Source organism: Megalops cyprinoides, chromosome 3 (assembly GCF_013368585.1).
Source record: "Megalops cyprinoides isolate fMegCyp1 chromosome 3, fMegCyp1.pri, whole genome shotgun sequence".
NCBI lineage: Eukaryota > Metazoa > Chordata > Actinopteri > Elopiformes > Megalopidae > Megalops > Megalops cyprinoides.
In genome coordinates this window covers 23,485,307-23,510,307 of record NC_050585.1, presented here as the reverse complement: position 1 = coordinate 23,510,307, position 25,001 = coordinate 23,485,307, and the positions used below count along the sequence as shown (strand labels likewise).

At 42.4% G+C, this 25,001-nt stretch overlaps 3 protein-coding genes and 4 pseudogenes across 14 annotated transcripts in view; all 7 read right to left on the bottom strand.

The window, feature by feature from the left end:
- LOC118774311 (protocadherin gamma-C5-like) overlaps positions 1 to 25,001 on the bottom strand; it is a 195,078-nt gene that overhangs the window by 56,178 nt on the left and 113,899 nt on the right. For 2 of the 12 annotated variants that reach the window (XM_036523582.1, XM_036523593.1), the window contains exon 1: positions 21,880 to 24,195. The exons of the other annotated variants lie outside the window; for them this stretch is intronic. In XM_036523582.1, coding sequence (XP_036379475.1) covers positions 21,880 to 24,180 — 2,301 coding nt within the window. In that variant the 5' untranslated portion in view covers positions 24,181 to 24,195. Of the gene's footprint in view, positions 1 to 21,879; positions 24,196 to 25,001 lie in introns of those variants that run through there. 12 annotated transcript variants of the gene reach the window in all.
- Positions 103 to 2,693, bottom strand: LOC118774318 (annotated as a pseudogene).
- Positions 3,548 to 6,192, bottom strand: LOC118774316 (annotated as a pseudogene).
- Positions 7,591 to 10,068, bottom strand: LOC118774021 (protocadherin beta-16-like). The gene has a single exon (XM_036523106.1). It carries the CDS (start codon positions 10,066 to 10,068, stop codon positions 7,591 to 7,593), a length of 2,478 nt encoding a protein of 825 aa, XP_036378999.1.
- LOC118774317 lies at positions 11,258 to 13,687 on the bottom strand (annotated as a pseudogene).
- Positions 15,201 to 17,642, bottom strand: LOC118774020 (protocadherin beta-16-like). The gene has a single exon (XM_036523105.1). The coding sequence runs from the start codon at positions 17,601 to 17,603 to the stop codon at positions 15,201 to 15,203; it is 2,403 nt and encodes an 800-aa protein (XP_036378998.1). The 5' UTR covers positions 17,604 to 17,642.
- LOC118774319 lies at positions 18,930 to 21,309 on the bottom strand (annotated as a pseudogene).

Here is a 25,001-nt window from a genome sequence, read left to right as displayed (position 1 = left end):
AACATGTTGAAGCTTAGAAGCTCGCCTGAACTCCCGAATTCTCACTGACCTCGTTATCCGCCGGCACGTGCTGTAGAGTTTGCGTACCACTGGCGTCCAGACTGAGGATGCTCTGACTGCAAGGTCTGACGTATTTCATATCAATTTTCCGCGAGTCAGTTGTCATGCACACCTCGTAATTATACCTGTGCTGTAAAGTTCCAGTACCTCCAATGTCTGCGTAATGGGGTGGGTAATACGGAATAACTGGGAGATTGGACTGATAGAAGATCCGAGATTGTCTCCATCTGTAAACCTTTACTGATATTATAACTACTAAACATGAAATGAAGAGGAAAGAAACTGCAGCCAAGGCCAAGACTAAATAAAAAGTCAGGTTGTCATTGTAATCCTTGTCCTGCGTAAAGTCAGTGAATTCAGAGAGCACTTCCGGAAAGCTGTCCGCCACTGCCACGTTAACATTGACTGTAGCTGAACGAGAGGGCTGCCCGTTGTCCTCCACTACAACAGTAAGTCTTTGCTTCACGGCATCTTTATCAGTGACTTGGCGTAAAGTTCTTATTTCTCCATTCTGTAAGCCCACTTCAAACAGCGCCCTGTCTGTCGCTTTCAGCAGTTTATATGAGAGCCAGGCATTCTGTCCCGAGTCCACATCAACAGCGACCACTTTAGTGACAAGATAGCCAACATCTGCTGAACGAGGCACCATTTCAGCAACTTGGGAGACACCAGTTTGTACTGGGTAGAGAATCTGAGGTGCGTTGTCGTTCTGGTCTTGAATATGAATTTTAATCGTCACATCACTACTAAGTGGTGGAGAGCCTCCATCTTGCGCTTTTACGCGAAACTGGAAATCCTTAATTTGCTCGTAGTCAAAAGAGCGCACTGCATGGATGACTCCACTGTCAGAGTTAACAGACACATACGAGGAGACAGACACCCCATTAATTGTGTCTTCTTCCAGTATGTAAGAAACACGAGCATTCTGATTCCAATCAGCGTCTCTGGCTTTTACGGAAAATATTGAGAGGCCTGGGCTGTTGTTTTCTTTAATGTAGGCTTCATATGAGCTCTTCTCAAAGATCGGCGCGTTGTCATTCACATCTGATATGTGTACAGCGAGAGAGACGCTGCTGGAGAGAGAGGGCACTCCCTCATCAGAGCAGGTCACAGTGATGTTAAACTCAGAGTTTGTCTCCCGATCCAGAACACTCTCAGTGACCAAACTGAAAAAATCATTTGATGTTGATTTGATTGTGAATGGAATATTTTCATTCATAGTGCATTGCACCTGGCCATTATTAGAAGAATCAGGGTCTTGAACTCCGATCATGGCTATTACTGTATTACTTGGGGAGTCTTCCGGTATCGTCCTTGATTTAGAAATAATATTAATTATGGGGCTGTTGTCATTGACATCAGTTACATCAACAATGATTTTACTGGAATCCGAAAGCCCCCCGTGATCTTTTGCCTTAATATCAATTTGGTAATGTTTAACTCGTTCATAATCCAGTTCACTGACTAATTTCACTCCACCATTCTCTGCATCTATTTCAAACAGTTCAGATACATCATCTATGGTGTTCGCGAAAGAATAGGTTACGTGCCCATAAGACCCGTTATCCGCATCGGTTGCGCTCACAGTTACCAACAGAGTACCCGCGCGCGCATTCTCGGGTATAGTGGTTTTATAAACTGCTTGGCTAAAAACAGGAGCGTTGTCATTGGCGTCCAGCACAGTAATAAGTATCTGCACCGTGCCTGACAGCTGCGGGTCTCCGCCATCCACGGCTGTTAACAGTAAAGAAAGCTTTTCCTGCTGCTCTCGATCCAACGGTTTCTGTAATACCATTTCGACATTTTTATTTCCGTCGGGTTGATTATGCAATTTGATATTAAAATTATTAGTTGGTTTAAGTGAATAGCTCTGGAGGTCATTAGCACCTACATCTGGATCTTTTGCTTTTTCCAGGACGAATCTCGTACCAGGCAAAGCAGACTCGCTTATTTCAAACTGCATTTCGCTCTTTTTAAAGCTGGGCGCGTTATCATTAATGTCCACAATTTCCACTGTAACACGGTATAATTCCATAGGGTTTTCCAGAATGATCTGGAAATGCAAAGCGCAGGGGCTCGTCTTTCCACACAGAGCTTCGCGGTCGATTCTCTGTTTAATAAGCAGGACTCCCCTGTCTTTATTCAGCTCAATGTATTCTGCGCTGTCTCCAGTATAAATCCGAGCGTTGCGCGATTTCAGTGTTTTTACATCCAACCCCAGATCTTGCACTATATTGCCAACTAACGACCCTTTAGCCATTTCTTCTGGTATGGAGTAGCTAACCTGCCCACACACTGAACGGAGAGAAAGAACGGTGATAAACAGCAGTACTTGCCACATCATTGTTCTGCCACACATTCTCCCTGCGATTCGACACCGCGAAGGTAATAATTCCGAAGCAAAAACTGCCAAATCCAGATTGTTTTGTAATCCTGGTTTAAAGCGCAATATGCGTAAAATCGAGATTCTAGTTGATATCAATCATCATCATCTCCACTGTTGGCGGCTGCACCCCGCACTGTGCCGCTGCGCGAGGCTCTTTTTGTCTCTTATTCAGTGAGATGCAGGGGGAGGTCCTGCTGTAAATCTGGTCACAAGAGCAGCCCCGCGCTGATCTACAGCGGCACTCTGAGCCCGAATAATGAACTGCAAATATTCACCCTGAAAGGCATATTTAAACAGTACACATCACATAAATCACAAGGACTGATCCACAAAAATTCGAAATCCATATGCTAAAACCTATTCGGTTTAATTGCTTGGAATAACACTGTTTGGCATCAAGCTATCATCAATAAATCTGATTTTTAACAAAAGGAAAGGAAATATAACTAGAAAACATACCGATAATTAATAGTGGTGATCAAAGGGAGTGCCCAAATACAACTATCAAAATTAGTGACGATACTAACACAGGTAACAAACAAGTCTCGCAGATCGAAAGACGCAAATGTAAAGACAGCGTGAATATACAAACGACAGTTTTCTTCGAGCAGGTGACCTGAATACTGTAAAGTAAGATAATTCCATCGAAACGGTAAAGCTGCGGAGAATGAAGAAGACTGAATGATTAAAAATGGAAATTTTGTTCTTCTAGGCCTACATTCTGTGCCAAATATATGGAAAGAAAACTGATGTTTCAAGCTGAATGCACGAAAATATGAAAATACAATGTTCTTCTTGTAAGTTCAGACACTGGTATGCTGAATAATCTAATTACAGGAAAAGATGATAATAACCAAGATAATGATACCAAGTTCAATAATAAGAACAATATGAATAATGCAATTATTATTATTATCATTATTAGTATTGCATGTCGGTTCCATTTAGCCCCTGATACTTGTCGTACTTGTATTAGTTGCTGCTTATCTCTTTTTCACCATTAGTTGTGGACAGTTAAAATGTGGTGCATGCAGTTCAAACAATATTTACTCTCAGAAGCTCACCTGAACACCTATTTCTTCATTGGTCTCATTCTCCTTAACGTGCTGTAGAGTTTGTGTTTCACTGGCGTCCAGACTGAGGATGCTCTGACTGCAAGGTCTGACGTATTTCATATCACTTTTCCGTGAGTCAGTGGTCATGCACACCTCGTAATTGTACATGTGCTGTAGAGTTCCTGTACCTCCTGCGTCTGCGTAACAGGGTGGATAATACGGGATCACTGGGAGATTGGACTGATAGAAGATGCGAGATTGCCGCCATCTGTATACTTTTACTGATATTATAACTACTAAACATGAAATGAACAAGAACGAAACTGCAGCCAAGGCCAAGACTAAATAAAAAGTCAGGTTATCATTGTAATCCTTGTCCTGCGTAAAGTCATTGAATTCAGAGAGCACTTCCGGAAAGCTGTCCGCCACCGCCACGTTAACATTGACTGTAGCTGAACGAGAGGGCTGCCCGTTGTCTTCTACTACAACAGTAAGTCTTTGTTTCACTGCATCTTTATCAGTGACTTGACGTAAAGTTCTTATTTCTCCATTCTGTAAACCCACTTCAAACAGCGCCCTGTCTGTCGCTTTCAGCAGTTTATATGAGAGCCAGGCATTCTGTCCCGAGTCCACATCAACAGCGACCACTTTAGTGACAAGATAGCCAACATCTGCTGAACGAGGCACCATTTCAGCAACTTGAGAGACACCAGTCTGCACTGGGTAGAGAATCTGAGGTGCGTTATCGTTCTGGTCTTGAATATGAATTTTAATCGTCACATCACTACTGAGTGGTGGAGAGCCTCCATCCTGCGCTTTTACGCGAAACTGGAAATTCTTAATTTGCTCGTAGTCAAAAGAGCGCACTGCATGGATGACTCCACTGTCAGAGTTAACAGATACATATGAGGAGACAGACACCCCATTAATCGTGCCTTCTTCCAGAATGTAAGAAACACGAGCATTCTGATTCCAATCAACGTCTCTGGCTTTTACGGAAAATATTGAGAGGCCCGGGCTGTTGTTTTCTTTAATGTAAGATTCATATGAACTCTTCTCAAAGATCGGCGCGTTGTCATTCACATCTGATATGTGTACAGCGAGAGTGACGCTGCTGGAGAGAGAGGGCACTCCCTCATCAGAGCAGGTCACAGTGATGTTAAACTCAGAGTTTGTTTCCCGGTCCAGAACACTCTCAGTGACCAAGCTGAAAAAATCATTTGATGTTGATTTGATTGTGAATGGCATATTTTCATTCATAGTGCATTGCACATGACCATTATGGAAAGAATCCAGGTCTTCCACTCCGATCATAGCTATCACCGTATTGGAAGGAGAGTCTTCCGGTATCGTACTTGATTTTGAAATAATATTAATGATAGGGCTGTTGTCATTGACATCAGTTACATCAACAATGATTTTACTGGAATCCGAAAGGCCCCCATGATCTTTTGCCTTTATTTCAATTTGGTAATGTTTCACTTTTTCATAGTCTATTTCACCGACTAATTTTACCTCACCGTTCTCTTCGTCTATCTCAAACAGGTCAGATACATCATCTATACTGTTCGTGATGGAATAGATTACGTGTCCATGAGACCCATGATCTGCGTCAGATGCGCTGACAGTTAGCAGCACAGTACCCACGCGCGCATTCTCAGGTATGGTGATTTTATAAACCGCCTGGCCAAAAACAGGACTGTTGTCATTGGCGTCCAGCACGGTAATAAGTATCCGCACTGTGCCTGACAGTTGCGGGTCTCCGCCATCCATGGCTGTTAATAGTAAAGCCAGCTCGTCCTTAACCTCTCGATCCAACGTTTTTTGTAAAACCATTTCTACGTTTTTATTTCCATCTGGTTGATTATGCAATTTGATATTAAAATGATCAGTTGGTTTAAGCGAATAAGTCTGGAGGTCATTAACACCAACGTCTGGATCTAATGCTCTCTCCAACATGAATCTCGCACCAGGCAAAGCAGACTCGCTTATTTCAAACAGCATTTCGTTATTTTTAAAACTGGGCGCATTATCGTTAATGTCCACAATTTCCACTGTAACACGGTATAATTCCATAGGGTTTTCCAGAATGATCTGGAAATGCAAAGCGCAGGGGCTCGTCTTTCCACACAGAGCTTCGCGGTCGATTCTCTCTTTAATAAGCAAGACTCCCCTGTCTTTATTCAGCTCAATGTATTCAGCGCTGTCTCTAGTGTAAATACGAGCGTTGCGCGATTTCAGCATTTTTACATCCAACCCCAGATCTTGCACTATATTGCCAACTAACGACCCTTTAGCCATTTCCTCCGGTATGGAGTAGCTAACCTGCCCACGCACTGACCGGAGAGAAAGAACGGAGATAAACAGCAGTACTTGCCACATCATTGTTCTGCCCCACATACTCCCTGCGATTCAACACCGCGAAGGTAATGATTCCGAAGCAATAGGTGCCAGATCCTGATTGTTTTGTTGTTCTGGTTCAAGGCGAAATATGCGTTAAACGAGATTATTTAGTAAATCAGTGATCATCAGCTCCTCTGTTGGCGGCTGCGCCCCGCACTGTGCCGCTGCGCGAGGCTCTTTTTGTCTCTTATTCAGTGAGATGCAGGGGGAGGTCCTGCTGTAAATCTGGTCACAAGAGCAGCCCCGCGCTGATCTACAGCGGCGCTCTGAGTCCGAATACTGAACTGCAAAAATTCACTCTGAAGGGAATATTTAAACAGTACATATCGCATTAATCACAAAACCTTATTCACAGAATTTCGACGTCCCTGTGCTAAAACGTTTTCATTTGCTTGCCATAACTCTGCTTAGCAAAACACGCAATAAATACATTCGATTTTTAACAAATGAAAAAAAAAGCGGAAACATATCAGTATTGGTTGTCAAAGGCAGTACCCAACCACAACTGTCAAAATCAATGACACATCTGACAAACAAGTCGTGCAGACAGAAATGACACAACAACGAAGAGAAAGTGCACGAACAAAATACAGACATCTTACAGCAAGCGGCCTGTATGCTGCAAAGCAAAGTAATCCCAATGAAACGGACATACAGCGGACTATTTATATTGCTTTTGTTTGTGTTGTACTCTGCCACACTCGTAAGTCGCTTTGGATAAAAGAGTCTGCCAAATCAATAAATATGAATGTAAATGTAAAATGAAAAACTCTGAATGGTTAAAACTGGAAATTTTGTTCTTTTACCTCCTGTGTCAAATATATTGAAACAATACTGATGCTTCAAGCCGAGTAGACGACAATATGATAAATACAATGTTCTGCTTTTGAGATCAAACACTGGTCGCTGAATAATCACATTACGGTAAGCGATAACATTAACCTAGTTAATAATACCAATTATTATTATTATTATTATTATTATTATTATTATTATTATTATTATAGCGTCTCGGTTCCCAATGGCCCCTGCTACTTGCACTACTTGTATTAGTCGGTGACTATCTCTTTGTATTACTATCATACATAATGATATTATGTGAGTTAGTTACATTATTTGATGTATTTTATTGTATGTGTTTGAAGATTTCCCACAGTTTTTAGTTTGTCGTACTTTCAGATTAGCACTTGTGATGGTGCTTAAGTGGTGTTGTGCATGCACTTGTTGGTCTGGGGGTGTCGTCAACCATATCTGGCACTGTTGTTCGTACAACCTGGGTGGAAACATGTCTGTTCTCTTGTGCTGGAAGTCGCACTGGCTAAAAGCGTCTGGTCCATGCATGAAATGTAATACTAACAATAATCCTTCTTTCGTCTGTGAAAAGTAACTTGATTTTGATAATCACGCAAAGGAAGGAAAAGCAATGAATCATGATAATTAAGAGTATTGCCTTGATTACATTTCGAGTAGGAAATGTTATGGTTAGCATGGCACAGAAAGCATAGCATGAAAAGGTAATAACAACGTTAATGTGATCATTTATCTGAGAAAATCCACAGGCAGCTGACGCACAACAGTATTATGATGGAAGAAAATCTGATGTCAACGTCAACAATCATACCACTCTTGCTGCTAAAAATCGGGACTCTGCGATTCTCAGCAATGCTCCCCTAACTGTCAATAGCATCATTCTCCCTCTACTTTGTTTTTCATATGTTTACTGTCAAAAATTAGTGTGTAAAGTTCCAACAATATTTCCTTCCAGAAGCTCACCTGAACACCCGTGTCTTCATCGGCCTCGTTCTCCTTAACGTGCTGTAGAGTTTGTGTTGCACTGGCGTCCAGACTGAGGATGCTCTGACTGCAAGGTCTTACGTATTTCATATCACTTTTCCGTGAGTCAGTTGTCATGCACACCTCGTAATTGTACATGTGCTGTAGAGTTCCTGTACCTCCTGCGTCTGCGTAACAGGGTGGATAATACGGGATCACTGGGAGATTGGACTGATAGAAGATCCGAGATTGTCTCCATCTGTAAACTTTTACTGATATTATAACTACTAAACATGAAATGAAGAGGAAGGAAACTGCAGCCAAGGCCAAGACTAAATAAAATGTCAGGTTGTCATTGTAATCCTTGTCCTGCGTAAAGTCGCTGAATTCAGAGAGCACTTCCGGAAAGCTGTCCGCCACCGCCACGTTAACATTGACTGTAGCTGAACGAGAGGGCTGCCCGTTGTCTTCCACTACAACAGTAAGTCTTTGTTTCACAGCATCTTTATCAGTGACCTGGCGTAGAGTTCTTATTTCTCCATTCTGTAAGTCCACTTCAAACAGCGCCCTGTCTGTCGCTTTCAGCAGTTTATATGAGAGCCAGGCATTCTGTCCCGAGTCCACATCAACAGCGACCACTTTAGTGACAAGATAGCCAACATCTGCTGAACGAGGCACCATTTCAGCCACTTGAGAGACACCAGTTTGTACTGGGTAGAGAATCTGAGGCGCGTTGTCGTTCTGGTCTTGAATATGAATTTTAATCGTCACATCACTACTGAGTGGTGGAGAGCCTCCATCTTGCGCTTTTATGCGAAACTGGAAATCCTTAATTTGCTCGTAGTCAAAAGAGCGCACTGCATGGATGACTCCACTGTCAGAGTTAACAGATACAAATGAGGAGACAGACACCCCATTAATCGTGTCTTCCTCCAGTATGTAAGAAACACGAGCATTCTGGTTCCAGTCAGCGTCTTTGGCTTTTACGGAAAATATTGAGAGGCCTGGGCTGTTGTTTTCTTTAATGTAAGATTCATATGAGCTCTTCTCAAAGATCGGCGCGTTGTCATTCACATCTGATATGTGTACAGCGAGAGAGACGCTGCTGGAGAGAGAGGGCACTCCCTCATCAGAGCAGGTCACAGTGATGTTAAACTCAGAGTTTGTCTCCCGATCCAGAACACTCTCAGTGACCAAGCTGAAAAAACCATTTGATGTTGATTTGATTGTGAATGGAATATTTTCAGTCATAGTGCATTGCACGTGTCCATTATTATAAGAATCAGGATCTTGAACTCCGATCATAGCTATCACCGTATTGGAAGGGGAGTCTTCCGGTATCGTCCTTGATTTTGAAATAATATTAATTATGGGGCTGTTGTCATTGACATCAGTTACGTCAACGATTATTTTGCTGGAATCCGAAAGGCCTCCATGATCCTTCGCCTTAATTTGAATTTGGTAATGTTTAACTTGTTCATAATCCACTTCACTGACTAATTTCACCTCACCGTTCTCTTCGTCTATTTCAAACAGCTCAGATACGCCATTTATGCCATTCATGATAGAATAAGTCACGTGGCCGTTCGAACCGTGATCTGCGTCTGTAGCACTCACAGTGAGCAGCACAGTACCCGCGCGCGCATTCTCGGGTATAGTGGTTTTATAAACCGCCTGACTAAAAACAGGAGTGTTATCATTGGCGTCCAGCACAGTGATAATTATCTGCACAGTGCCTGACAGCTGCGGGTATCCGCCATCCACGGCAGTTAACAGTAAAGACAACTTGTCCTGCACCTCTCGATCCAGCGGTTTTTGTAAAACCATTTCTACGTTTTTATTTCCATCTGGTTGATTATGCAATTTGATATTAAAATGATCAGTTGGTTTAAGCGAATAATTCTGGAGGTCATTAATGCCAACGTCTGGATCTAATGCACTCTCCAACATGAATCTCGCACCAGGCAAGGCATACTCGCTTATTTCAAACTGCATTTCGCTCTTTTTAAAGCTGGGCGCGTTATCATTAATGTCCACAATTTCCACTGTAACACGGTATAATTCCATAGGGTTTTCCAGAATGATCTGGAAATGCAAAGCGCAGGGGCTCGTCTTTCCACACAGAGCTTCGCGGTCGATTCTCTGTTTAATAAGCAGGACTCCCCTGTCTTTATTCAGCTCAATGTATTCACCGCTGTCTCCAGTATAAATCCGAGCGTTGCGCGATTTCAGCATTTTTACATCCAACCCCAAATCTTGCACTATATTGCCGACTAATGACCCTTTAGCCATTTCCTCCGGTATGGAGTAGCTAACCTGCCCACACACTGAACGGAGAGAAAGAACGGTGATAAACAGCAGTACTTGCCACATCATTGTTCTCCCCCACATACTCCCTGTGATCCGACACCACCCAAATAATGATTCCGAAGCAAAAAACCTGCCAAATCCAGATTGTTTCGTAATCCTGGTTTAAAGTGCAATATGCGTCAAATCAAGATTCTGTTTGAGATGAATGATCATCAGATGCACTGCTGGCGGCTGCGCCCCGCACTGTGCCGCTGCGCGAGGCTCTTTTTGTCTCTTATTCAGTGAGATGCAGGGGGAGGTCCTGCTGTAAATCTGGTCACAAGAGCAGCCCCGCGCTGATCTACAGCGGCGCTCTGAGTCCGAATACTGAACTGCAAACATTCACTCTGAATGGCATAATTTAAAAGTACACATCACAAAAATCACAAAGACTAGCCAATAAAACTTCTCCTTTCCTGCGCTAAAACTTTTTTTTTTAATTTCCTGGCATAACTCTGCTTAACATGAAACCGAAACAAATAAACAAGATTTTTATCAAATGAAAAGAAAAGAAAAAAAAAAAAACAGGGACAGATATATGAACAATCAATGGTGGTGATCAAAGGCAGTACCCAACCACATCTGTCAAAGTCGATGACATCACTGACACAGCTGATAAACAAGGCGTGCAGACAGATATGACACAACAATAAAGAAAATGGGTACGCACAAAATGCAGATTAATTAACACTGGCTTCCTGAATACTGAAAAGCAAAATAATTCGCTCAAAATGGTTTTACGGTGGAAAATGAAGGACCCTGGATGATAAAAACAAGTGCGATACTTTTTTCTAATACCGTCAGTGCCTAATATATTGTAACAACATGGATGCGTCAAGATGAATAAACAAGAATATGATAAATACAATGTTCTGCTTATGAGTTCAGTCGGTGCTTTGCTAAATAATCTCACTCTAATAAAAGGCAACAATAATCCAATTAATAATACCAATTTTAGTAATAATACTACAAAGAATCAAACTACTATCGTTTCACTTTTGCTACTGAAAGACATGACTCTACGATTCTCACGTAAGACTCCAAATTCTCATCAGCATCAAGCTCCCTCTGCTCTGCATTTTGATATGTTCACTGTCAAAAATAAGTCTGGAATATTACTAACTTTCAAAAATCAAAATAATAATAATGCTTAATATATATAGTTCAAACAACAATTTCCTCTCTGAAGCTCACCTGAACACCTGACTCTTCATCGGCCTCGTTCTCCTTAGCGTGCTGTAGAGTTTGTGTTGCACTGGCGTCCAGACTGAGGATGCTCTGACTGCAAGGTCTGACGTATTTCATATCACTCTTCCGCGAGTCAGTTGTCATGCACACCTCGTAATTGTACATGTGCTGTAGAGTTCCTGTACCTCCTGCGTCTGCGTAACAGGGTGGATAATACGGGATCACTGGGAGATTGGACTGATAGAAGATCCGAGATTGCCTCCATCTGTAAACTTTTACTGATATTATAACTACTAAACATGAAATGAAGAGGAAGGAAACTGCAGCCAAGGCCAAGACTAAATAAAAAGTCAGGTTGTCATTGTAATCCTTGTCGTGCGTAAAGTCGGTGAATTCCGAGAGCACTTCCGGAAAGCTGTCCGCCACCGCCACGTTAACATTGACTGTAGCTGAACGAGAGGGCTGCCCGTTGTCTTCCACTACAACAGTAAGTCTTTGTTTCACTGCATCTTTATCAGTGACTTGGCGTAAAGTTCTTATTTCTCCATTCTGTAAGCCCACTTCAAACAGCGCCCTGTCTGTCGCTTTCAGCAGTTTATACGAGAGCCAGGAATTCTGTCCCGAGTCCACATCAACAGCGACCACTTTAGTGACAAGATAGCCAACATCTGCTGAACGAGGCACCATTTCAGCCACCATAGAGACACCAGTCTGTACTGGGTAGAGGATCTGAGGTGCGTTGTCGTTCTGGTCTTGAATATGAATTTTAATCGTCACATCACTACTGAGTGGTGGAGAGCCTCCATCCTGCGCTTTTACGCGAAACCGGAAATCCTTAATTTGCTCGTAGTCAAAAGAGCGCACTGCATGGATGACTCCACTGTCAGAGTTAACAGACACATACGAGGAGACAGACACCCCATTAATCGTGTCTTCCTCCAGTATGTAAGAAACCCGGGCATTCTGGTTCCAATCAGCATCTTTGGCTTTTACGGAAAATATTGAGAGGCCCGGGCTGTTGTTTTCTTTAATGTAAGATTCATACGAGCTCTTCTCAAAGATCGGCGCGTTGTCATTCACATCTGATATGTGTACAGCGAGAGTGACGCTGCTGGACAGAGAGGGCACTCCCTCATCAGAGCAGGTCACAGTGATGTTAAACTCAGAGTTTGTCTCCCGGTCCAGAACACTCTCAGTGACCAAGCTGAAAAAATTACCTGAAGTTGATTTGATTGTAAATGGGATGTTGTCGTTGATAATGCAACTGACGCGCCCATCACTTCCTGAGTCTGGGTCTTGTATGCTCATCATCGCAATAACCATGCCAGGCTTTGAGTCCTCAGAAATTGAATTTGACATTGATAGAACTCCAATCACGGGCTTGTTATCATTCATATCAACAATATCGATGACTAATTTGCAGGAATCGGAAAGCCCTCCTTGATCTTTGGCCTGTATATCGATTTGATGTCGGCTGGCCTTTTCATGATCAATCTCTCCGGTTAGTTTAACCTCGCCACTGTGTTGATCTATTTCAAAGAGGTCTTTCACAGCTCCAACCTTGTTTGAAATGTAATATGCCACCTTTCCATTGAAGCCTTCGTCCGCATCCGTCGCGCTAACTGTCGTTAATATTGTACCTTTTGCCGCGTTTTCTGTTATAGTCGCTTTATAAACTTTTTGAGTAAAAACAGGACTGTTGTCATTGGCGTCCAGCACAGTAATAATAATCTGCACCGTACCTGACAGCTGCGGGTCTCCGCCATCCACAGCAGACAACAACAAAGACAGCTTCTCCTGCTGCTCTCGATCCAGTGGTTTTTGCAAAACCATTTCTACATTTTTACTTCCATCCGGCTGATTTTGCACTTTAATATTAAAATGATCAGTTGGTTTAAGCCAATAGCCCTGGAGGTCGTTAACACCAACGTCTGGATCTAATGCTCTCTCTAACATGAACGTCGCACCAGGCAAAGCCGATTCGCTTATTTCAAACCGCATTTCGCTCTCTTTAAAATTGGGTGCGTTATCGTTAATGTCCACAATTTCAACAGTAACTTGATACAATTCCATAGGGTTTTCCAGAATGATCTGGAAATGCAAAGCGCAGGGGCTCGTCTTTCCACACAGAGCTTCGCGGTCTATTCTCTCTTTAATAAGCAAGACTCCCCTGTCTTTATTCAGCTCAATGTATTCTGCGCTGTCTCCAGTATAAATCCGAGCGTTGCGCGATTTCAGTGCTTTTACATCCAACCCCAGATCTTGCACTATATTGCCGACTAACGACCCTTTAGCCATTTCCTCCGGTATGGAGTAGCTAACCTGCCCACACACTGAACGGAGAGAAAGAACGGAGATAAACAGCAGTACTTGCCACACCATTGTTCTGCCCCACATTCTCCCTGCGATTCGACACCACCCAGATAATGATTCCGAAGCCAAATTTGCTAAATCTAGATTGTTTCGTAATCCTGGTTTAAAGTGCAATATGCGTCAAATCAAGATTCTGTTTGAGATGAATGATCATCAGATGCACTGCTGGCGGCTGCGCCCCGCACTGTGCCGCTGCGCGAGGCTCTTTTTGTCTCTTATTCAGTGAGATGCAGGGGGAGGTCCTGCTGTAAATCTGGTCACAAGAGCAGCCCCGCGCTGATCTACAGCGGCACTCTGAGTCCGAATACTGAACTGCAAACGTCAACTCTGAAAGAAATAATTAAGTAGTACACACCGCATAAATCACAAAGACTAACCCATAAAATTTCGATGTCCCTGCGCTAACACTTCTATTATTTTCTTGGCACAATTCTGCTTAGCATAAAGCCGCAATAAATACGTCCGATTTTTAACAAATGAACAAAAACAAGAGGAAATGCATGAACTATTAATGGTGGTGATCAAAGGTAGTAACCAAACACATCTGTCAAAATCAATGACATCACTGATACAGCTTAAAAACAAGACATGCAGACAGATATGACACAACAATAAAGACAAAGTGTACGCACAAAATGCAAATTAATTAACGCTGGCGACCTGAATACTGCAAAGCAAAATATTTCTATCAAAACGGTCATATAGTGGAAAATAAAGGACCCTGAATGATGAAAAATGCCATTTTTTCCGCCAATACCTTCTAGGCCCAACATATTGAAACAAAATGGATTCTTCAAGCTGAATAAACCAGAATATGGTAAATACCATGTTCTGCTTGTGGATTCAGTCAATAGTTAACTAAATAATCTCATTCCAATAAAAGATTTAAGACAAAACAACAAAGCAACAACAATATAATAGTAATAATAACAACATTAATAATGTATTATTATTATTATTATTATTATTATTATTATTATTATATTGAATGTCAGTTCTCCCTAACGCATGGTACTTGTACTACTTGTATTAGCTGCTGCTTATCTCTTTGTATTATTGCCATGAGTTGTGGATATTATGTGATTTAGTGGAATTATGTGATGTATTTCATTGTATTTTTGACGACTCCGCATAGTTTCTCAGTTTAATAATAATAACAATGATTTTTTGCTATGAAAAGTAAGTTGATATTGTTTTCACGCAAGAGGGGGGGGGGCGTGGTGGTGGTGGTAATGAATCATGTTAATTAACAGTGTTGTGTTGATTGCATTTCGAGTAGGAAATCGTATGGTCAGCAAGGCACAGAAAGCATAACATGAACAGATGATAACTACATTCATGTAATCAATTAAATTAACAAAGAAAATACGCAGACAGGTGACACACAACATTATTATGATTCTGATGTCGAAGTGGTGAATCATTCCACTCTTGCTGCTAAACGTCATGACTCTGCGATTCTCTCCTAGGTCTCTTAATTGTAATCAGCATCATTCTCCTTCTTCTCTGCATTTTGACATGTTTACTTTCAAACATTAGTCCAGGAACAGGACTACGCTTCAAAAACAGGACACAGTAATGCTGACTGTATGGATTTCAAATAATATTTCTTCTCAGAAGCTCACCTGAACACCTATTTCTTCATTGGTCTCGTTCTCCTTAACGTGCTGTAGAGTTTGTGTTGCACTGGCGTCCAGACTGAGGATGCTCTGACTGCAAGGTCTGACGTATTTCATATCACTCTTCCGCGAGTCAGTTGTCATGCACACCTCGTAATTGTACATGTGCTGTAGAGTTCCTGTACCTCCTGCGTCTGCGTAACAGGGTGGATAATACGGGATAACTGGGAGATTGGACTGATAGAAGATCCGAGATTGTCTCCATCTGTAAACTTTTACTGATATTATAACTACTAAACACGAAATGAAGAGGAAGGAAACTGCAGCCAAGGCCAAGACTAAATAAAATGTCAGGTTATCATTGTAATCCTTGTCCTGCGTAAAGTCGCTGAATTCAGAGAGCACTTCCGGAAAGCTGTCCGCCACCGCCACGTTAACATTGACTGTAGCTGAACGAGAGGGCTGCCCGTTGTCCTCCACTACAACAGTAAGTCTTTGCTTCACGGCATCTTTATCAGTGACTTGGCGTAAAGTTCTTATTTCTCCATTCTGTAAGCCCACTTCAAACAGCGCCCTGTCTGTCGCTTTCAGCAGTTTATACGAGAGCCAGGCATTCTGTCCCGAGTCCACATCAACAGCGACCACTTTAGTGACAAGATAGCCAACATCTGCTGAACGAGGCACCATTTCAGCAACTTGAGAGACACCAGTTTGTACTGGGTAGAGAATCTGAGGGGCGTTGTCGTTCTGGTCTTGAATATGAATTTTAATCGTCACATCACTACTAAGTGGTGGAGAGCCTCCATCCTGCGCTTTTACGCGAAACTGGAAATTCTTAATTTGCTCGTAGTCAAAAGAGCGCACTGCATGGATGACTCCACTGTCAGAGTTAACAGATACATATGAGGAGACAGACACCCCATTAATCGTGCCTTCTTCCAGAATGTAAGAAATACGAGCATTCTGATTCCAATCAGCGTCTCTGGCTTTTACGGAAAATATTGAGAGGCCCGGGCTGTTGTTTTCTTTAATGTAGGCTTCATATGAGCTCTTCTCAAAGATCGGCGCGTTGTCATTCACATCTGATATGTGTACAGCGAGAGTGACGCTGCTGGAGAGAGAGGGCACTCCCTCATCAGAGCAGGTCACAGTGATGTTAAACTCAGAGTTTGTCTCCCGATCCAGAACACTCTCAGTGACCAAGCTGAAAAAATCATTTGATGTTGATTTGATTGTGAATGGAATATTTTCAGTCATAGTGCATTGCACGTGTCCATTATTATAAGAATCTGGGTCTTGAACTCCGATCATGGCTATTACCGTATTACTTGGGGAGTCTTCCGGTATCGTCCTTGATTTAGAAATAATATTAATTATGGGGCTGTTGTCATTGACATCAGTTACATCAACAATGATTTTGCTGGAATCCGAAAGGCCTCCATGATCCTTCGCCTTAATTTGAATTTGGTAATGTTTAACTTGTTCATAATCCACTTCACTGACTAATTTCACCTCACCGTTCTCTTCGTCTATTTCAAACAGCTCAGATACGCCATTTATGCCATTCATGATAGAATAAGTCACGTGGCCGTTCGAACCGTGATCTGCGTCTGTAGCACTCACAGTGAGCAGCACAGTACCCGCGCGCGCATTCTCGGGTATAGTGGTTTTATAAACCGCCTGACTAAAAACAGGAGTGTTATCATTGGCGTCCAGCACAGTGATAATTATCTGCACAGTGCCTGACAGCTGCGGGTCTCCGCCATCCACGGCAGTTAACAGTAAAGACAACTTGTCCTGCACCTCTCGATCCAGCGGTTTTTGTAAAACCATTTCTACGTTTTTATTTCCATCTGGTTGATTATGCAATTTGATATTAAAATGATCAGTTGGTTTAAGCGAATAATTCTGGAGGTCATTAATGCCAACGTCTGGATCTAATGCGCTCTCCAACATGAATCTCGCACCAGGCAAGGCATTCTCGCTTATTTCAAACTGCATTTCGCTCTTTTTAAAGCTGGGCGCGTTATCATTAATGTCCACAATTTCCACTGTAACACGGTATAATTCCATAGGGTTTTCCAGAATGATCTGGAAATGCAAAGCGCAGGGGCTCGTCTTTCCACACAGAGCTTCGCGGTCGATTCTCTCTTTAATAATCAGGACTCCCCTGTCTTTATTCAACTCAATGTATTCGGCGCTGTCTCTAGTGTAAATACGAGCGTTGCGCGCTTTCAGTCTTTTTACATCCAACCCCAAATCTTGCACTACATTCCCGACTAACGACCCTTTAGCCATTTCCTCCGGTATGGAGTAGCTAACCTGTCCACACACTGAACGGAGAGAAAGAGCGGAGATAAACAGCAGTACTTGCCATGTCATTGTTCTGCCCCACATTCTCCCTGCGATTCGACACCACCCAAATAATAATTCCGAAGAGAAATGTGCAAAATCCAGATTGTTTTGTAATCCTAGTTTAAACCGCAATATGCGTCAAATCAAGATTCTGTTTGAGATGAATGATCATCAGATGCACTGCTGGCGGCTGCGCCCCGCACTGTGCCGCTGCGCGAGGCTCTTTTTGTCTCTTATTCAGTGAGATGCAGGGGGAGGTCCTGCTGTAAATCTGGTCACAAGAGCAGCCCCGCGCTGATCTACAGCGGCGCTCTGAGTCCGAATACTGAACTGCAAACGTCAAGTCTGGAAGTAATATTAAATCTTCAAGCATCAGATGCAACCACAAACACCAAATCACAAAATACAGTGGTAACCAATCAGACATCATATTTGTTGCTGGCTGTACTGGACTTTAGCGCATAGAAAGTTCAAGAACTGCATTGCATACATAACATAAAATATATTGCGAAAAGACAACAGGCCAAAAATACTAACCGTTAATTTTAACAGCTGAGAAAAAGTACGGCCAGGGAATATCTTTTAACAGTGTGAATCCATAACTGAGCAACGGCAAAAAATAATTTATAATCAATGACATCACTGACACAACTGAGAAGGTGCACGGACAGATGCGTGTCGATAATGGAGACAAACATGTCCAATGTAGTGACGTTTTAAAAGAGGTAGAGAGAATACTGCGAAGCACATTACATCAGAATGACAATGCATTAAATGAACGACATGTCAGAATTAAAGGTAGGAATTCTTTATACATTGTACAAGTTTAATGAGTAAAGACCAATATCTAATTCCGAACAAATTCACGTGTGAATAGTTAAATGTTTTCGGTTTAATTAAAAAAAATACAGATCTGAATGATCATATTTCCATTAAAATACATTATTCAAAGCAATTGCTCTGAACACGCCGCTTCTAATGTAAGTAATAAAAACGCATTAAACAAAAATGGAAGAAAGTAACAAATTCCAGTTCCATCTATCGTTCCTGGAGAGGATGAAGTGCAAAATTTAGTGTGAATGGATGCTATTTCAAATCCTTTCATCAATTAATTTGACACAATTCCCAGATTTGTGTTTATGAGACCAACGCTGATGTCACCTATGCTGCTATTTCTAATTTACTGGTTAAAAAAGAAATACTACTAAACACAAAAAAACAACATAGTAAAGATGAGTGTGCACAGTTCTAGCAATATTTCTTCTCAAAAGCTCACCTGAACACCTGAATCTTCATTGGCCTCTCTCTCTTTCGGCACACGCTGTAGACTTTGTGTTCCACTGGCGTTGAGAGTAAGGATGCTTTGACTACAGGGCGTGGCGTATTTCATATCACTCTTCCGTGAGTCAGTTGTCATGCACACCTCGTAATTATACCTATGCTGTAAAGTTCCAGTACCTCCAATGTCTGCGTAATGGGGTGGATAATACGGAATAACTGGGAGATTGGACTGATAGAAGATCCGAGATTGTCTCCATCTGTAAACTTTTACTGATATTATAACTACTAAACATGAAATGAAGAGGAAGGAAACTGCAGCCAAGGCCAAGACTAAATAAAATGTCAGGTTATCATTGTAATCCTTGTCCTGCGTAAATTCAGTGAATTCAGAGAGCACTTCCGGAAAGCTGTCCGCCACCGCCACGTTAACATTGACTGTAGCTGAACGAGAGGGCTGCCCGTTGTCTTCCACTACAACAGTAAGTCTTTGTTTCACTGCATCTTTATCAGTGACTTGTCGTAAAGTTTTTATTTCTCCATTCTGTAATCCCACTTCAAACAGCGCCCTGTCTGTCGCTTTCAGCAGTTTATATGAGAGCCAGGCATTCTGCCCCGAGTCCACATCAACAGCGACCACTTTAGTGACAAGATAGCCAACATCCGCTGATCGAGGCACCATTTCAGCCACCACAGAGACACCTGTTTGTACTGGGTAGAGAATCTGAGGGGCATTATCGTTCTGGTCTTGAATATGAATTCTAATCGTCACATCACTATTGAGTGGTGGAGAGCCTCCATCTTGCGCTTTTACGCGAAACTGGAAATTCTTAATTTGCTCGTAGTCAAAAGAGCGCACTGCATGGATGACTCCACTGTCAGAGTTAACAGACACATATGAGGAGACAGACACCCCATTAATCGTGTCTTCCTCCAGTATGTAAGAAACACGGGCATTCTGGTTCCAGTCAGCGTCTCTGGCTTTTACTGATAAAATAGAAAGGTCGGGTTTGTTATTTTCAACAAGAAATGCTTCATATGCCCCCTGCTCAAAGATCGGGCTGTTGTCGTTGACGTCAGACACTTTCAAAGTCAATGTCAAGTTACTGGAAAGAGGGGGCGCACCCTCATCAGTAGCAGTAATAGTGATGTTATATTCAAGAGTTGTTTCACGATCTAATGCAGTCTCTGTCTGCAAACTGTAGAAATTACTTGACGACGATGTTATTTTAAATGGTATATTTTCACTGATGTAACAGTGGACTTGTCCGTTATTCCCCGCGTCAGAATCCATCACCTTAATGACAGCTATGATTGTTCCTGGTGATGCATCTTCCGGTACAGAATTCGAAGATGACATCACAGCTATCGACGGTACGTTATCATTAACATCAATGATCTCAATCAGTATTTTAGCAGTGTCTGAAAGCCCTCCTCCATCTCTAGCTCTGATAGTCAGTTCATAATCTTTACATCTTTCATAATCGACTTGTCCAATTAGCTTAACGTCACCGGATGATTCGCTTATTACAAACATTTCGTGTAAGCCATCGTTATTTTGTTGAATTGAATATATTACTTTTGCGTTCACCCCTTTATCAGCGTCGGATGCACTCACAGTAGCAATCGTAGTACCTTTCTGTGCGTTTTCAGAGATGGAAGATTTGTATACTTGCTGTGCGAAAACAGGGGGGTTGTCATTAATATCAAGTACGGTTATTCGTATCTCAGCGGTGCCAGACATCTGCGGATCCCCACCGTCTACAGCGGTTAAACGTAAAGACATTTCCTCTGATTTCTCCCGATCAAGCGGAGTTTGAAGCACCATTGCTACATTTTTCCTTCCGTCGGGTTGCGAGTCCACTTTCAGAGCGAAATGATCTGTGGGTTTCAGCGTGTAGCTCTGCAGCGTATTAGCACCGACATCAGAATCCAGAGCTCTCTGAAGCACAAACGTCGCCCCCGGAAGAGCGGACTCGCTGATTTCTAAAATCACTTCATCCTTCGGGAACACAGGGGGGTTATCATTTATGTCTAGAATTTCTACAGTTACTCGATGAAATTCTATTGGATTATCAAGAACAATCTCGAATTGTATGGAACAAGGCGACGTCTGTCCGCAGAGCGATTCTCTGTCTATTCGTTCTTTCACGACCAGTATTCCTTTTTCTCGAATCAGATCCACATACTCACTACTGTCCCCATCAAAAATCCGAGCTCTCCCGCTGATCAGCCGCTTAGAATCCAGCCCCAAATCCTGGGCGATATTTCCAATGAACGAGCCCTTTGTCATTTCCTCCGGTACAGAGTATCTAACATGGCCGAATACTACTCCAATACAGCACACACACGCAACGTAGAGCCGCATCTTTCCGTTCATTGTCTCGTTTGTATTCTTCTTCACTACAGGAGAGCAAAATGACAATATTCAATCGAAATTAAAAAAAAAAAAACATTCCCGATCGTCAAATAAAAGCTCTACAGACCGTTAATACGTCAGATGTTGGACAAACATTTCCTAAAATTGCAGCAGCTGCCTATCAGCGGTCCGCTGTATTGTATAATCTAGACTCTGCGCACAAGGCGAGCTGCTGAGTCTCTAATACAGCACAGTAATATGGGAGGGCCACAAGCATCCGATATAACTCGCCTTCACCCAACGATCAACAGCGGCACCGTGAGTCACAGTTAAGAAATGAAAAAAAAAAACCTTTACCTTTAATTCTACGCAGTAGTGATGACGCAAAAATGCAAATGTGTGTTTATTTGCGGAAATATATGCAGAAATGTATTAATTAAAATTACCCCTTTTTGTTTTCAGATCCACGTTGTTGTAATTTTCAATATTTACGCATTGTTTTATATTACAAAATAAGAAAATGTAAATACTGAATTCTATTTTGATAGTCTCCGCATCACAAAGAAGCTAAGTGAACATCAATAATTTCATAACTTTTTGCAGTTCTTCAAGGACAGAAGATCATAAATATTAAAGTATTAAAGACATGACCACCAAAAATATTATTCTGTGCGCGCTTACCTCTTCTGGCGAATCGGATCTTTCGATCACATTCTTCACCTTCTGGGTATGCGGCATTGTCTCTGTACTGCTGACGTTAACGCTACCAAGACTTTGACTGAGGGGTTGCAGGTGTTTTATATCACTCTTCCGTGAGTCAGTTGTCATGCATACCTCGTAATTGTACATATGCTGTAGAGTTCCTGTACCTCCTGCGTCTGCGTAACAGGGTGGATAATACGGGATCACTGGGAGATTGGACTGATAGAAGATCCGAGATTGCCTCCATCTGTAAACCTTTACTGATATTATAACTACTAAACATGAAATGAAGAGGAAGGAAACTGCAGCCAAGGCCAAGACTAAATAAAAAGTCAGGTTGTCATTGTAATCCTTGTCGTGCGTAAATTCAGTGAATTCAGAGAGCACTTCCGGAAAGCTGTCCGCCACCGCCACGTTAACATTGACTGTAGCTGAACGAGAGGGCTGCCCGTTGTCTTCCACTACAACAGTAAGTCTTTGTTTCACTGCATCTTTATCAGTGACCTGGCGTAAAGTTCTTATTTCTCCATTCTGTAAGCCCACTTCAAACAGCGCCCTGTCTGTCGCTTTCAGCAGTTTATATGAGAGCCAGGCATTCTGTCCCGAGTCCACATCAACAGCGACCACTTTAGTGACAAGATAGCCAACATCTGCTGAACGAGGCACCATTTCAGCCACCATAGAGACACCAGTCTGTACTGGGTAGAGAATCTGAGGTGCGTTGTCGTTCTGATCTTGAATAAGAATTTTAACCGTAGCATTACTGCTTAATGGAGGGGATCCACCATCTTGAGCTCTGATGTTTATTGTAAATTCTCGAATCTGCTCATAATCAAATGATCGCTCGGCATAAATAATTCCACTTTCAGAATTAACCGAAACCATAGTGGATGCTCGGGCACCGTTTACCTCCAAGTCCTCGAGGAGATAGGACACACGTGCGTTCTGGCAACAGTCGGCGTCCGTTGCTCTGACAACGAATATAGACACGCCGGGGGAGTTGTTTTCAATTATGTTCGCAGTATATAGCCTCTTTTCAAAAACTGGTGGGTTATCGTTAACGTCGGACACTCTCAAACGTATAGTCTTGTTACTGGATTTCGGGGGTGAGCCTTCGTCTGTGGCAGTTATAGTAATGTTGTACTCAGTGACTGTTTCTCGGTTTAGCTTTTCTTCTGTCAATATGGTATAGTAATTCCTTAAGGAGGATTTAATTACGAACGGACTGTTTGGGTTTATAGCACAGTTCACCTGTCCATTATCTCCAGAATCTAGATCTTTAATGTTTATAACTGCGATGGTAGTGCCAGGTAAAGCGTCTTCCGACACAGGGTTTGTGAATGATGTTAGCGATATGACGGGGATATTGTCATTCATGTCAACAACATCAATAATTACAGCACAAGAATCTGTAAAACCGGCCTGGTCCTTTGCTTCGATATTTATCTCATATTTCCTAGATTTTTCAAAATCTATACTTCCTAAGACAAATATCTCGCCTGATTTTTCGTCTATTTCAAACAATCCAGCATCGCTTTCTGCAATGTGTCTAAATGCATAAGCGACCTCTCCGTTAATGCCGCTATCTGCGTCTGTTGCACTTACTTTTGTCACAAGGGTTCCCTTTGGAGAATTTTCAGGGACAACAGCTCTGTACAGCTTCTTGGTAAAAACAGGGGCATTATCATTAACATCTAAAATTTTAATATTTATTTTCATTGCCCCTGACCTCTGCGGGGTCCCTCCATCCACCGCGGTCAATGTGAGAGACAACTGATCCTGTTTCTCCCTGTCCACAGGAGTCTGCAACATCATTTCTATATAGCGATTTCCATCAGGACGGCTTTCGTGTTTCAGAACGAAGTTATCCGTGGGGCTGAGAGTGTAAGTCTGTATGGTATTTACGCCAATATCAGGATCGAATGCGCTGTCCAGTAAAAAGCGCGCGCCCGGGAGGGCTGCCTCGCTCATTTCTATATTCATTTCATCTGTCGGAAACGTTGGAGCATGATCGTTCAAATCTAAAATCTCTACTACAATCTCAAACAACTGAATCGGGTTTTCGAGTATAACCTCAAAGCTGAAACTACATGGAGATGTCTGTTTGCACAGAAGCTCGCGGTCTATGGCCTCATTCACCACCAATGTTCCTTTGTCTGTGTTCAGCTGCACGTACCGACTGCTGTCTCCAGCGATGATGCGTGCTCGACCGCTCTTTAGCCTTTTAATATCGAGTCCTAAATCTTCTGCGATGTTACCAATAACAGAGCCTTTCGCCATCTCCTCTGGGATGGAATATCGTACTTGTCCGTGCACGACATAAACAAGGAGAAGCACAATAAGCGAGAATCCTACTCGCCCCTCAAAATCGCATTGTAAATTTCCAAAGGCCATTTCGCTCGCTTCAAGTAGTGGATAAAATATGATTCCACATCCAGACGAAAGGGAAATAATAAAAACAAGAAGTCCAAATAATCCCCTTCTACAACGAGACCTTTCCTCTATAAACAAACGAACAGACGAAAGCAGCTCTCCCCCCAACGGCGAATGTGCTGTAATCCTCCAGTACCTCACACACTGTTCCTCTGTATTCCGCTGTCTGTGAAATTGTAGCAATAGGGGAGGTGCCGCTGAATTTAACCCTGCAGAATATCCCCTTCTTAACCTACAGCGCAACTTACAGGCCATTGATGGAAGCACAGTTGTTTCATGACAAGATTGCAAACTGCAAGTCATAAAGGTGTACCACGGTAAATCTGCATAGCTCAGAAACTGCACAGAATTCAGGCGCGAACACTGGGGATATAGCACACAAAAATAAACACACGCCATTTAGATATGTAAATAGAGCCCATGTGTATGAACATAGAGTATTTTAACTATTTTAACAAATACAGTACATCAGTACTATCCGACACGTGTGCTATTTCTGTGATTTTACACGTAATTTCAGTGCATCGTAACTGAACACTGAGAGATATGAAGAAGACCGGATGACGGTGTAACAGCTCTCTCTGTGTTGGAGAGCGAATCTCGCTGTCAGCGTCAGAGGTGCTGAAACCAGGGCTGAGCGCGAGACTCTTTTTAAGCACAACTAAAAA